This window comes from Chelonia mydas, chromosome 6, assembly GCF_015237465.2.
Source record: "Chelonia mydas isolate rCheMyd1 chromosome 6, rCheMyd1.pri.v2, whole genome shotgun sequence".
NCBI classification, from domain to species: Eukaryota; Metazoa; Chordata; order Testudines; family Cheloniidae; genus Chelonia; species Chelonia mydas.
This window is the reverse complement of record NC_051246.2, coordinates 13,395,257-13,411,079: the sequence shown is the minus strand read 5'-3', so window position 1 is coordinate 13,411,079 and position 15,823 is coordinate 13,395,257. Positions and strand designations below refer to the sequence as shown.

General features: G+C 42.0%; 1 protein-coding gene across 4 annotated transcripts in view; it reads left to right on the top strand.

The window, feature by feature from the left end:
* The window catches only part of LOC114021482 (E3 ubiquitin-protein ligase rnf213-alpha), a 168,566-nt gene that overhangs the window by 73,453 nt on the left and 79,290 nt on the right, over positions 1 to 15,823 (top strand). For all 4 annotated transcript variants that reach the window (XM_043549414.1, XM_043549413.1, XM_037899152.2 and 1 more), the window contains exons 29-32: positions 329 to 494; positions 2,161 to 2,378; positions 9,169 to 9,306; positions 10,470 to 10,661. In XM_043549414.1, coding sequence (XP_043405349.1) covers positions 329 to 494; positions 2,161 to 2,378; positions 9,169 to 9,306; positions 10,470 to 10,661 — 714 coding nt within the window. The remainder of the gene's footprint in view (positions 1 to 328; positions 495 to 2,160; positions 2,379 to 9,168; positions 9,307 to 10,469; positions 10,662 to 15,823) is intronic.

Here is a 15,823-nt window from a genome sequence, read left to right as displayed (position 1 = left end):
CAGGATTATATTATTAACTGTTGCCAGCTTTTGGAAGCAGAGCTAAGGTTGCATAGTGGGAGTGGCATGTACTTTAATTTTGGATTTCCTTGTTTTCAGAGGTTTATGTTTCAGAGGTTTAAGTATGGGCACTCTCCACATTCTAGAAGGGCACAAAGCAGCACTGGGCAACCTTAACGCGGCATTAACAAAGTTTTGGGGGCAAGGACAGTTTTCTTCTCTGTGTTTGTGCAGCTCCTAGTGCAACACAAACAGTAAATTAATTAAAATAAATGCTTGTCTCATTTCTTTGCTAAGAAACATAGTTCTTTATCCTGTATTTTAACAGGAAGACGAGGACTTCAAGGACAAGTCTCTTGATTATATGACTGATGATATTGTAAAGGTTAAAGATACTCTGAGTAACATCCCTGAGAGTGTGCTTGACTTCTTGAAGGAACTTCTTGAGTGTGCAAAGAAAGACTTTATCTCTTGGATCACAACCGTCATAAAAGGTGCACTTTAGACCAGTATTTATAAACTAAGTAAGAATGTAGAGCCAATGGTGTAGCCCTCACGTGCTTGAGTTCATAGTGGGTTGGAGATAGGTTTGTGATTGTAATGCATATGGTGAGTTTTAACGTGTTTGAATGGTAACAATTATAAAATATCACTGAAAATTTCCCTAATTGGTTCTTCATTGTCTTTCTGAAGATCAGATTATGTTAAAGATGATTCTGGAGTTCTGTTCTCACATAAGGGTTCTATTCAATAGTTCTGTGACTGTAGCTAGAAAAAAATCAAGATCTTTCTGCAGCAATTTCCTTCTTTTTTTAGTAAAGGAAACTAATAATGAGACTGTGGAACTCACTGCCGTGGGGGTTGTTGCTGGACATTTTTATGTGTAGTAAGAATACTTGGACAGGCATTGGTTTGGGGTAGGGAATTATGAAATGGAGCAAAATATTTTTCTCCCACATATGTTGTAAGGTGTCCAGTAGCAGAGCGCTTTGTAAGGTCAGTAGGAAAGACGTTACACGTTGCACTTGTAATATTGCACTTTCTGAGCACAGTAAGAGGTGAGCTGCCAGAGAAGGTGCCTGTACTGTTGGTGAAAAAACAACAAGGAGTCTGGTGGCACCTTAAAGACTAACAGATTTATTTGGGCATAAGCTTTTTCATGGGCAAAAAGCTTTGTCAGATGCATGGAGTGGAAGTTACAGATACAGGCATAAATATGCTGGCACATGAAAAGAAGGGAGTTACCTTACAAGTGCAGAACCAGTGTTGACAAGGCCAATTCAGTCAGGGTGGATGTGGCCCACTCCCAATAGTTGATGAGGAGGTGTCAATACCAGTAATGTGATAGATGCCAGCAATGCCCCTCTACCGTGTACATTGGCCAAACCTGACAGTCTCTCCGTAAAAGAATAAATGGACACAAATCAGACCTCAGGAATTGTAACATACAAAAAACCAGTAGGGGAACACTTCAATCTCCCTGGACGCTCCCTGGGCACAGATTTAAAAGTAGCCATCCTTCAACAAAAAAACTTCAGAAACAGACTTCAAAGAGAAACTGCAGAGCTGCAATTCATTTGCAAATTTAACACCGTTAATTTGGGCTTAAATAGGGACTGGGAGTGGCTGGCTCACTACAAAAGCAATTTTCCCTCTCTTGGTATTGACATCTCCTCATCAAGTGCCACCGGACTCCTCGTTGTTTTTGTGGATACAGACTAACACAGCGACCCCCTGATACTTTTACTGTTCGTCGAAATGAGCGGCTTTAAAACCTGGAAAAAATCTTGACTATTGGCAACCAAAAACTTGTGGTTGAAAACTGCCAAAAATCTAAAAAATGAAGAAAAGAAAACATTTTCCCAAGTTTCTGGTTTTCCAATCAAAAATAAAAAAATTCCGAGGAAAATTTTCTACAAAAAATTTGTTTAGTCAAAAACACATTTTTATTTCTAAAAAAGTTTTGATGGAAAATTTCTGGCCACTCCTAGATCTGAGATTTTATTCGTTTGATTTAATTGACATGTCCAAATGGAGCAACAACAGGGATTTTTCAGCTTTGGAGGGCAAAGACATTGCAGCTTTTGATTAAAAGTATTTGTAGATTCTTGAGCTTAGATTGCTTGTTTCACGTGCATTGGTGGATTTTTCTTCTTGCAGACAAAACGGAACTTCCTACCTTTGTGGAGCTGGCGTCCATTTCTGCAGGAGAAAACGACATGGACATTGACAAAGTGAGGTTCTTCCGAGATGCTGTCTCTGCCTCTGTGCCCATCTTATTCGACTTGACTCCCGAATCAGGATTTGAAGCTTTTTCCTCAGCTCTAAATCCCATCAGAGACGCTGTAGAAAATGACAATAACCTTCCAAAGAAGCTAGTAAGTTTTTCTGTTTTCTGCTCAAAATAAATATCTTAAAGAGACATTGTGACGTGACACTTGGTGGAATTTTAAAACAAGTAAGGGCTGAAATCTAGACAAAATTATTACAAGATGAGTGGGTGCACAATCGGTTGAAAGACTGTACTAAAAAAGTAGTTATCAATGGTTCACTGTTACACTGGGAGGATGTATCTAATGGGGTCCTGCAGGTCCAGTACTATTCAATATTTTCATTAATGATTTTGATAATGGAGTGGAGAGTGTGCTTATAAAATTTACAGATTATATCAAGCGGGGAAGGGTTGCAAGCACTCTGGAGGGCAGGATTAGAATTCAAAATAACCTTGACAAATTGGAGAATTGGTCCGAAATCAACAAGATGACATTCAGTGAAGACAAGTGCAAAGTACAACACTTAGGAAGGAAAAATCAAATGTGCAACTGTAAAGTGGGGAATACCTCACAAGGTGGAGTACTGCTGAAAAGGATCTGGGGGTTATAGGAAATCACAAACTGAGTGTGAGTCAACAATGTGGTGCAGTTGCAAAAAAGGCTAATATCATTCAGGGGTGTATTAACAGGAGTGTTGTATGTAAGACCTGGGAGGTAATTGTCCTGCTCTACTCGGGGCTGGTAAGGCCTCAGCTGGATTACTGTGTCCAGTTCTGGGTGCTACACTTTAGGAGAGATGTGGACAAATTGGTGAGAGTCCAGAGGACAGCAACAAAAATGACAAAAGGGTTAGAAAACCTGACCTGTGAGGAAAGGTTAAAAAAAACTTGGGCATGTTTAATTTTGAGAAAATAAGATTGAGGGGGGACCTGGTGGTCTTCAAATATGTTATAAAGAGGACTGTAATCAGCTGTCCTCTATGTCTGCTGGAGGTAGGACAAGAAGTAATGGGCTTAATCTGCAGCAAGGGAGATTAGGAAAAACTTTCTAGCTATAAAGATATTTAAGCTCTGGAATTGGCTTCCAAGGGAGCCTATCTTTGGAGGATGGAGCAGGTTGGGCAAACATTTGTCAGGGATGGTCCTGCCTCGGTACAGAAGGCTGGACTTGATGAACTCTTGTGGTCCCTTCCAGCCCTACATTTCTCTGATTCTATTATTAAGTCCTGGGGTAAAAATTTCAGAAATGTCTAGTTAACTTAGGAGACTGTCACGTTTTTAGAAGTGATTTAGGCACTTAGGAGCCTAATGCCTCATGGAAATTTAATGGGAGTCAGGTTCCTAAACAGAGCATGGTGACTAGTACATTAGCTGTAAAATGCATTCTGAGGGCACCAAAATGGTGAATTTGGAGTGAATTTCATGAATAGTTTTGGCCAAAAAAAAAGGAAAGGTTTTTTTTTTTCAGGTTGAAATGGTGTGTTAACATTTCTATGTTTTGTTTCAGCCATTTTGAAACATTTTGTTTGGATTTTTCATTTTGAAATGGCATTTCATTTTAAAATATAGCTAATTTAAACAAACAACAACAACAAAACACAAAAAAGGTGAAAACCACAAAAATGACCCACAATTAAGTAAGCAAACAAAGTTAGAGACTAACGAATTTATTAGAGCGTAAGCTTTCGTGAGCTACAGCTCACTTCATCGGATGCATAGTGATGAAGTGAGCTGTAGCTCATGAAAGTTTATGCTCTAATAAATTTGTTAGTCTCTAAGGTATCCTTTTCTTTTTACGGATACAGACTAACATGGCTGCTACTCTGAAACAAAGTTAGTTAGTTTCTGGTCAAATGAAACATTTTGTTCAATCCAAAACTAATTTTTTCCCCCCAGTTTTTTTGTTTTGATGATTGTGACGTACCCGGATACAATCCAGACTAATGAGTACCTGTGTCACCCCTGATTTCTAACCTGGGGTGCCCTTTACATTGCTTTTCTGCTGTAGCCTCCAGCCTGGACTGCTCACAAACAGTCTCCAGCATGCAAATCACTCCCAGCAAAGTCTGTGTGCTGCAGCCAGCCAGCCACTCCTTGGCTCTTACCAGCCTTGGTTATACTGCAGGGTGATTCCAACTCACTCCCAATCTCAGATTTCCCCCCAGAAATCTATGTCTTGTACTGCCCAGCCCTCTCCTGGACAATACAAGTTTATGTAAATTCTGTATTTCTTCAATAGAAAGTAGGGCTGTCAATTAATCAGAGTTAAATCAGGCGATTAACTCAAAAAAATTAATTGTGATTAAAAAAATAAACACAATTAATCACAGTTTTGATCGCACTGTTGAACAATAGAATACCAACTGAAATTTATTAAATATTTCTGGATGTTTTTCTACATTTTTAAATACATTGATGTCAATTACAACACAGAACACAAAGTGTACAGCGCTCACCTTATATTATTATTTTTTATTACAAATATTTGCACTGTAAAAATGATAAAAGAAATAGCATTTTTCAGTTCACCTCATACAAGTACTGACATTGTGCAATCTCTGTGTCGTAAAAGTGCAACTTACAAATATAGATTTTTTTTGTTACATAACTGCACTCAAAACCAAAACAACGTGAAACTTTAGAGCCTACAAGTCCACTCAGTCCTACTTCTTGTTCAGCCAATCGCTCAGACAAACAAGTTTGTTTACATTTGCAGGACATAATGCTACCCACTTCTTATTTACATTGACACATGAAAGAAAGAACAGGCATTTGCATGGCACTTTTGTAACCCACATTGCAAGGTATTTACATGTCAGATATGCTAAACATTTATATGCCCCTTCATGCTTTGGCCACACTCTGTTTTACCTGCGTTCTGCCATATAGTTTATGTTATAGCAATCTTGGATGATGACCCAGCACATGTTGTTCGTTTTAAGAACACTTTCACTGCAGATTTGACAAAACACAAAATAAGATACGAATGTGAGATTTCTAAAGATAGCTACAGCACTCGACCCAAAGTTTAAGAATCTGAAGTGCCTTCCAAAATCTGAGAGGGATGAGGTGTGGAGTATGATTTCAGAAGTCTTAAAAGAGCAACACTCCGATGTGGAAACTACAGAACCCAAACCACCAAAAAAGAAAATCAACCTTCTGCTGGTGGCATCTGACTCAGATGATGAAAATGAACATGCGTTGGTCTGCGCTGCTTTGGATTGTTATTAAGCAGAACCTGTCATCAGCATGGATGCATGTCCTCTGGAATGCTGGTTGAAGCAGGAAGGGACATATGAATCTTTAGTGCATCTGGCATGTAAGTGTCATGCAATGCTGGCTAAAACAGTGCCATGCAAACACTTGTTATCACTTTCAGCTGACATTGTAAACAACAAGGGGGCAGCATTATCTCCTGCAAATGTAAACAAACTTGTTTGTCTGAGCAATTGGCTGAACAAGGAGTAGGACTGAGCGGACTTGTAGGCTCTAAAGTTTTACATTTTTTATTTTTGAATGAAGTTATATTTTTGTACATAATTCTATATTTGTAAGTTCAACTTTCATGATAAAGGATTGCACTTCAGTACTTGCATTAGGTGAATTGAAAAATACTATTTCTTTTGTTTTTTACAGTGCAAATATTTGTAATGAAAAATAAATACAAAGTGAGCACTGTCCACTTTCTGTTCTATGTTGTAACTGAAATCAATATATTTAAAAATGTAGAAATCATCCAAAATATTTAAATAAATGGTATTCTATTATTGTTTAACAGCGTGATTAATCACAATAAATTTTTTTAATCGCTTGACAGCCCTAATAGAAATAATATGCATGCATCTTGTCACCCCCAATGGAGTTTCCCAGACACTTTAATTTAAACACATTGGATTAGAAAAAAACAAGAAAGCAAGTTTATTAACTACAAAGAGAGAGATTTTAAAGGAGTACAAGTAATGAAGCATAAAAGTCAGAAATGGTTATGAGAATAATAAAGATAAAAACACTACTAGTGCCTAACTTAATAAATTATGTTAAATTAAAAGCAAACTTTTCTCACCGCATGCTTTCAGCAGTGTTACTGACCAAACTTCTTAGGTCAGGACCCCTTTTCCTGTTCAATGACTGCTTCCTTTGTCCTTTCTGGTGCAGTGAATCGATGGGCAGGGGGCGAGGGGTGTCTTGGGGTGCTTGTCTCTCCTTTTTATAGTATCAGCCCCTCCCTTGAGAAACATTTCCAGCAGAGACTCAGGAGACAAAGAGTCTATGGAGAAGGATGACAGGTTTCAGAGTGGTAGCCATGCTAGTCTGTATCAGCAAAAAGAAGAGGAGTACTTGTGGCAGCTTAGAGACTAACAAATTTATTTGGGCATAAGCTTTTGTAGGCTAAAACCCACTTCATCAGATGCATGCAGTGGAAAATACAGTATATATATATATATATATACAGAGAACATGAAAAAATGGGGGTTGCCATTAGTCTAACAAGACTAATCAATTAAGGAGGGCTATTATCAGCAGGAGAAAAAAAACTTTTGTCGTGATAATCAGGATGGCCTATTTCAAACAGTTGACAAGAAGGTGTGAGAAGGTGACAAGAAGGTGTGAGAACACTTCAACCTCTCTGGACACTCAATTACAGACCTAAAAGGTGCAATTCTTCAACAAAAAAACTTCAAAAACAGACTCCAATGAGAAACTGCAAAACTGGAATTAATTTGCAAACTGGACACCATTAAATTAGGCTTGAATAAAGCCTGGGAGTGGATGGGTCATTACACAAAGTAAAAACTATTTCCCCATGCTAATTTTTCCCCCTACTGTTACTCACACCTTCTTGTCAACTGTTTGAAATGGGCCATCCTGATTATCACGACAAAAGTTTTTTTTCTCCTGCTGATAATAGCCCTCCTTAACTGATTAGTCTCGTTAGAGTTGGTATGGCAACCCCCATTTTTTCATGTTCTCTGTATATATATCTTGTATATATATGTTCCTACTGTATTTTCCACTGCACAGATCTGATGAAGTAAGTTTTAGCCCACAAAAGCTTATGCCCAAATAAATTTGTTAGTCTCTAAGGTGCCACAAGTACTCCTCATTCTTTATGGAGAAGGATGTTCTCTGTTGCTTTTCCTCACCTGTTTGAGGTTTCTATGTCTACCCTTCCTGTTTGATGGTTCTCTTTACCACTGAAATGCAAATTAAGCAGAGCACCCATTTCGTTGTTTGAGACAGAGCTGTTTGCCAACTTCTGCTGTGGTTTGGAACATGTGTTAATAACATTATAAAAAGAAATCTTGTAACTTCACATACAATGTTGCCACACATATTTTATTAGGAGAATATTCACCTTCAAATTATGCATTTTCAGATGATACATTACAAGGCATACTTTGTAGAAAGATTATTACAATAGTGTGTAGAGTATGGACAGGGGTACATTCTGTCATAGTGACAAAAAAAATCAATTTTGATTTGAATTGAACTGAACTGAATTTGGATTTGGATTTTTCAGTTTGCTGCCCCTTCCTCCTCTCTTAACCAAAAAAAAATAAAATCAACTATTCGTTCAGCGCTAGTCCTAAGTGCTTAAGTCTCTTTTGAAAAAGGCACTTAGGAGTTTGGTCCCTTGAAAATGATACCCTTGCTCTCCGCACCGTTTTTGTTCTGTATAATTGTTTCAGTCATACGAGTGATTTTTTTTAACCAAAATATTTAACGCAGCATAGCCCCTAGCATGAGCATAGTTATACTGGTGCCCTACACTTATTCCCCTTCCAATACAGGAATAACTATGCTGGTATAAGGACAATTACATCGATTTAACTGTATCCTCACTAGGAGAGTGGTAGGTTTAATGCGGTGTGATCCTTTTTTTTTAAATGACACATGCTGGAAAGAGAAAACTTTGGCAGAGTTAAGCTGAGGTGAAGGAAAAAGAGGAGTGCAATAGTTATATATAATGTTACCTCAGTATTCCTCTAGCCCAGGGGTGGGCAAACTTTTTGGCCTGAGGGCCACATCAGGGTTGCAAAACTGTATGGAGGACCGGGTGGGGAAGGCTGTGCCTCCCCAAACAGCCTGGCCCCTGCCCTCCATCCATCCCCTCCCACTTCCCACCCCCTGACTGCCCCCCTCTGAACCCCTGTCCCATCCAACGCCCCCTGCTTTTGTCTCCTGACCGCCTCCCCAGAACCCCCCGCCCCTAACCGCCCCCCTGGGACCCCACCCCCATCCAACGCCCCCTGCTCCCTGTCCCCTGACTGCCCTGACCCCTATCCACACCCCCACCCCGACAGGCCCCCCAGGACTCCCACGCCTATCCAACCCCCCGTGTTTCCCATCCCTGACCGCTGCCCCCAGAACCTCTGCCCCATCCAACTGCCCCCTGTCCCCTGACTGCCCTCTGGGACTCCCCCGCTCCCCACCCCCTTACCATGCTGGAGCCAGCCACGCCGCTGCGCTGCCCGGCAGGAGCGGTGGGCTAGAGAGCGGGCGGTGCAGTGAGCTGAGGCTGCGGGGAAGGGGGGACAGCAGGGGAGGGGCCGGGGGCTAGCCTCCCCGTCTGGAAGCTCGGGGGCCAGCCAGGATGGTCCCGCGGGCTGGATGTGGCCCACGGGCCATAGTTTGGCCACCTCTGCTCTAGCGCCTTACCCCACATGTGTTTCAGTCTATCATTTGTGCCCTTCACAACTCCTATGTGCTACCACTTCCTTTGCCATCTTGCCAATGGAAACGATTCTAACTCTTTCTCGCTGGGAAGTTGTGAGGGGAGCGAACACTACAGCGATTGGGGTACTATGAGTGTCTCAGCAAACGATGCTATAGCGTTCTGGTGTGTGTAGCTTTATTCCTTCTTCAGGAACTAACACATTAATTGTTTTTAATAGAAAGATTCCTGTCACAACAGAGAGTGGCTGCAAATGGTCCACGATTGTCATGGGTCCGTGGAGCGCTCCTCGATGTCTCAGGCCAGGGCCATCAATGGCAATGGGATTTTTATCATCTCCACACCTCAGAAATTCAAGGTAAAAGTTCAGCAGCATTTAATACAAGGGCCCACATTTTCAAAGGAACTTTGGCTGCCCAGCTTGAGCTGTCTGAAAGAGGCCTAGTTTTCAAGGGTGGGGGCTGTGGTATATTAAAAGCTCTGTTAAAATGGGAGGCCGTCACTTTAAAAATTAAAAAAAAGAAAAGGAGGACTTGTGGCACCTTAGAGACTAACCAATTTATTTGAGCATAAGCTTTCGTGAGCTACAGCTCACTTCATCGGATGCATTGGATGCTCACGAAAGCTTATGTTCAAATAAATTGGTTAGTCTCTAAGGTGCCACAAGTACTCCTTTTCTTTTTGCGAATACAGACTAACACGGCTGCTACTCTGAAACCTTTAAAAATTAATTTTTTCCTATTCCTGCTTGCAAGCTCTAGGGAAACATGCAATCAGAGTCAGTCTGGAAAGAGCCAGCCTGGAACAAGGTGGATTGAGTTGTGCCTCTCTGCCTTAGGGAGCAGCCTGTTCTCTCTCTCTCTCTCTCTGTTGGGATCTTTGCCTGTTATTGTTATGAATTCTAAGAAGTAAAGTAGTGTTATGATGCAAACTTCCAGCAAGAGTATTTTATATACTTATTTAACTTCTCTGTGTGTGCCATGAACATAACAGGAGCTCGGCACTGTCTGAAAATCAGCCTCTTTTAAAAGGAGCCACGCTGGTTCCCAAAATTACTAGTCACTGAGTCTACAGACTTAAAATTATCCCTTTTCCCCATTCAGACCTGGTTCATACTAGAAGCTCGAGACCCAAGAGCTGGAACCTGGCCATGATTTTCAGAAGCGACCAATGATTTTGAATATCCAGTTGGAAGCACCTTAACAATGGGTGCTCGGATGGGTCTGAAAATCAGGCTCCTTTAAGATGTTTCAAGTTGGTCCCAAAAAATCATTGCACTCCAAATAATTCATTTTGCTTCTGCATATCTTTGGTCTGCTGTACATAATACCTTCAAAGATCTAGAATGATTCTTCCCCCTTTACTGTCTTGCACAGGTAATGAGTAGATTTCTAAGATTAAAACCCTTGCACAATAACAGATTCTGAAATGCTTTGTATTGGCCTTGATGGGTGCACATGTTGGTCCCACAGAATAAAGACACAGCAGCATTTATCTTTTTTAACTCTGTTTTCCCTCCAGCCTTCTCTCGATAATTGCATTTCACTGCTACTGCCAGGGGATACTGCTGAAAAGGCTGCTCAAGGACACCAGACAGACAAGACGGACTCTAGAACGTACAGCCTGGCTCAGCTCACTGAGCTGCAGAACAAGCTCATGCTGATAGCCACAAAGGCTGAGCAGGGGAGAGAAGAGGTGAACAGGTTCCTGGAGGTAAATCCTGATCTCTGCATTAACCAGGAAATCTGACTTTTTGTATTCCTTTATATTTGTGCTTCTTTTTGATGGGAAGTTCCATTTCTCCAGCAACATGCCTTCCTGTTGTAGAACTGATGTTTTGGAGGAGACTGTCTCATGCCTTTAGTTCAGTGTTAGGAGGCCAAGGTAGGGACTAAAGCTGGTCAAAACTCGGAATTTCCATTCCATGGGAAATTCCAATATTTTGACATTTGTTTTCATTCCAAATAGGAACAAAAACAACAACGAAAAAGGAAATGTCAGATGAAATTAAATTTTTGAAACACAAACTCAGAGTTGCCATAGACCAGGTGCAGCTCTGAGGTTGCAAGCAGGAAGCTGGGGAACTTGGGAAAAGGTTGGGTGGGAAGTAATTTTCCCATCCTGAGAGAATTTTTAGTATGTTGAAAAATTTTCCCTACAGGAACTGGGACAAAAAGTCAAAATGACAAAATGTTTCACTAACTGAAAATCCAAAGCATTTTTAAGTTCAGGTCAATTAAAATGTGTTCTTGCAATACTGTCAAAACAATTTGTTCTGATTTTTATCTTTTTCATTTTCATTTTTTTAGTGTAAATTAAGTTAAATTTCAGAACGAAAAGTCTTTTTGAAGTAAAAAAATTGGAACTTTTTGTTTCAAAAATATAAAAATGGGATGTATCAATAATTTGGAACATTTTTTCTCTACTTTTTTTGAGTTGGGAAATTTGTCACAACCATCTATGTTTTGTGAACAGTTTTGATTTTGACAAATTGGCATTTTTTGGTGAAAAAATGTTTTGTCAAAAAATTTCTTACATGCTTTCTTGAGTGGTCTCAGCACTTATTTCTAGGTCAAGGGCAGCTGAACTGCGGATGCCAATGTGACGAGATCCCCAGGGTGCAGCCTGGAACTGTGGGACCACTGAGTCCCCTTAACTCTCCAGCCTGGGCTGTCTCTCACAATGCTTTGCTAATGACCAGCAGCAAACCCCTCCAGGTGCTATCATCACTCAGCACAACTGCATATGGCGCCCCGCACCCAGCTAGATTGCACGAACGCTCCCAGAGCCACTCATGAATCACACAGAGAAACGCATCGGCTGAATCCCCCCAGCTTCCAGCCTTGCACCTCAGGAATATACCATCTTGCACTACTCAAGATGAGCCATGCAAGTTTATTAATTGGTTCACCACTTCATCAATGGAAAGTGGATATACAGCAGCCTTTGTAAACCTGAGCGGATTTACCAAACCAAACATCTTTATTAATGATCTGGATGTAGGAATAGAGAGCATACTGATCAGATTTGCAGATGACACAAAGCTGAGGGGACTGCCAACACTTTGGAGGATAGGTTTCAGAGGGGTAGCCGTGTTAGTCTGTATCAGCAAAAACAATGAGGAATCCTTGTCTCTAAGGTGCCACAAGGACTCATTGACTTTGGAGGATAGATTCAGACGGATCTTGATAAATTGGAGAACTGGGTTATAGACAACCAAATGAAATTCAACAAAGACAAATGTAAGGAGCTGCACTTAGGGGAAAAAAACCAAATGCACAAATACAGAATGGGGGATAACTGGCTTGGCAGCAGCACTGCTGAGTCAGCAATGTGAAGCTATTGCAGAAAAAGCAAATGCAATTTTGGGTTGCATTAACAGAGGCGTATGTTTAATTTGGAAAAGAGGAGATTAAGGGAGGACACGTTAGCGCTCTTCATATACTTCGAAGGCTGAAATAAAAAAGATGGAGAAAAATTGTTTTCTCTTGCCACAGAGGACAGGACAAGAGGCAAAGGGTTCAAGCTAAAGCATAGGCGATTTAGATTAAATCTCAGGAAATACTTCCTAGCTGTAAGAGCAGTAGGACAATGGAACAGACCTGCCTAGGGAGGTTGTGGGAGTGCCTTCACTAGAGGTTTTCGAAAGGAGGCTGGAGCCAACTGTCTTGGGTGGCTGAGACACAACAAATCCTGCATCTTGACAGGGGGTTAGAGTGGATGATGCCTGTGATCCCTTTTAGCTCTATGGTTCTATGATTCTAGGCAAAAGGAAATTCTTAACAACAGATCCTTTCACCTTAAAGAGCAGTGTGAGAATTACGGATCTGTGGAAACAACTAAAGTTCTGAAATGCCTCCATCCCCTTGTAGTCTAATCTCACCCCTCTTCCAAGCCGGAGGCTTGTCAGCATGACAGACAGACAGGTCTCTCTGACTTCCCCCCTCTGCATTTCATGCTGCTTACACTTGGCAATGCCCAGCCTTTCACCCAGAGAAACTCTCTTACTACTGCCTGGCTCAAGAGACCATGGAGGTCTGTGGCTGCTCTCACAATTTTCCCCACCTCTTTCTCTCAGGGGCATGTTTTTCCCATTGATGGTGATTCTCATTAAGAGTTCTTAGGTCTAGTTCAATATTATCCCTCCGTTTTCTCCTTGGTCAGACACCATATGGATGTCTTTTCAAGAGATGTTTAGCTGGTCTGTCTCCCGTCATCCTAACTACATGCCCAGCCCTCTGATCTATTTCCCAGCCATCTGATTTCTTGCAGGGCTGTCATGTGTATTTGCCATATTTTGGAGGGCTCCTGACCTATATAAACTCAAAACATTCCATGCTCCTAGCATCCAGTCCTTCTTCCATCACTGAGGTCATTTATCCATATCATCATCAGTTGTTTCAGAGTGGTAGCCTTGTTAGTCTGTTTCAGCAAAAGCAACGAGGAGTCCTGTGGCACCTTAAGGCTAATAAATTTATTTGGGATAAGCTTTCATGGGCTGGAACCCACTTCGTGAGATGCATGAAGTGGAAACTTCAGTTTGACAGGTATATATATGCATACAAAGATGGCTGTGGTACATTACTATGCGGAGGACCAGTGCTAATGAGGTCAATTCAGTCAGGGTGGATTTGGCCCACTCGTAACAGTTGATGAGAAGGTGTGAATACCAAAAAAGGAAAATTGCTTTTTGTAGTGAGCTAGAATAAAGTGATTTTCCCTCTTTTCATATTCACACTTTCTCATCAATGGGGGAAGTCCCAGATGACTGGAAAAAGGCTAATGTAGTGCCAATCTTTAAAAAAGGGAAGAAGGAGGGTCCTGGGAACTACAGGCCAGTCAGCCTCACCTCAGTCCCCGGAAAAATCATGGAGCAGGTCCTCAAAGAATCAATCCTGAAGCACTTACATGAGAGGAAAGTGATCAGGAACAGTCAGCATGGATTCACCAAGGGAAGATCATGCCTGACTAATCTAATCGCGTTCTGTGATGAGATTACTGGTTCTGTGGATGAAGGGAAAGCAGTGGATGTATTGTTTCTTGACTTTAGCAAAGCTTTTGACACTGTCTCCCACAGTATTCTTGTCAATAAGTTAAAGAAGTATGGGCTGGATGAATGGACTATAAGGTGGGTAGAAAGTTGGCTAGATTGTCGGGCTCAACGGGTAGTGATCAATGGCTCCATGTCTAGTTGGCAGCCGGTGTCAAGTGGAGTGCCCCAGGAGTCGGTCCTGGGGCCGGTTTTGTTCAATATCTTCATAAATGATCTGGAGGATGGTGTGGATTGCACTCTCAGCAAATTTGCGGATGATACTAAACTGGGAGGAGTGGTAGATACGCTGGAGGGCAGGGTTAGGATACAGAGGGACCTATACAAATTGGAGGATTGGGCCAAAAGAAATCTGATGCGGTTCAATAAGGATAAGTGCAGGGTCCTTGGGAAGAACCCAATGCACAGCTACAGACTAGGGTCCGAATGGCTAGGCAGCAGTTCTGCGGAAAAGGACCTAGGGGTGACAGTGGACGAGAAGCTGGATATGAGTCAGCAGTGTGCCCTTGTTGCCAAGAAAGCCAATGGCATTTTGGGATGTATAAGTAGGGGCATAGCGAGCAGATCGAGGGACGTGATCGTCCCCCTCTATTCGACATTGGTGAGGCCTCATCTGGAGTACTGTGTCCAGTTTTGGGCCCCACACTACAAGAAGGATGTGGATAAACTGGAGAGAGTCCAGCGAAGGGCAACAAAAATGATTAGGGGTCTGGAACACATGACTTATGAGGAGAGGCTGAGGGAACTGGGATTGTTTAGTCTGCGGAAGAGAAGAATGAGGGGGGATTTGATAGCTGCTTTCAACTACCTGAGAGGTGGTTCCAGAGAGGATGGTTCTAGACTATTCTCAGTGGTAGAAGAGGACAGGACAAGGAGTAATGGTCTCAGGTTGCAGTGGGGGAGGTTTAGGTTGGATATTAGGAAAAACTTTTTCACTAGGAGGGTGGTGAAACACTGGAATGCGTTACCTAGGGAGGTGGTAGAATCTCCTTCCTTAAAAGTTTTTAAGGTCAGGCTTGACAAAGCCCTGGCTGGGATGATTTAATTGGGGATTGGTCCTCTTTGAACAGGGGGTTGGACTAGATGACCTCCTGAGGTCCCTTCCAACCCTGATATTCTATGATTCTATGATTCTATATGGGGTAAGATTGTTAGCCTTATTCCAACCCCCAACATGGAGAACCAATGGCCTGCACCTGTCCTATCCAGTGTGGGAGACTCTGTTGGCAGCAAAGCTACCGCTGACTCAGCTCTCAGGGTCATGAGCATTCAAGCCCTTCCACCACATCAATCCCCCTCCCCTACGTCAATCTGTAGGAAGGGGCAGAGAAACCCCATTTTTAAATAAAATCCCAGCCTGAGAAATTCTTCCCTCAACCATGTATTTGTATTGCCAAGCTCCATCCTTCACCCACGCAGGGCTCATCTGTTCACTGGGGATGGGCCAGGGTGGCATGTTCCCTGACAGTTCCCCAGCACCCCCTCCTAGGTAGAGCACATGTCTTGGCATTGCCTCATGCATGGCATAGTTTGATACGGGCAAGCAAAAAGCATGGCATAACTTGGTATGGATCTGCCTCCTTCTGTTACACCAACCATCCCAACTCTTCTTCTTTTAATCCTGCGCACTCTTGGCCTCAGTTATAAATTGTGGCAATGAATGAAAAATGGTGGCATTTAAGCACCTTAAGAAAGGGAGAGAAGTTTTTATTCAGTTCCATTGACATCAACGGGAGCTATGTTGGGTTTGATCAACAAAGCACTAAGGCTCTGATTGTCAGAAGGGCTCACAAGAGCTACGTGAATGACTGATTTTGTTGTCCAC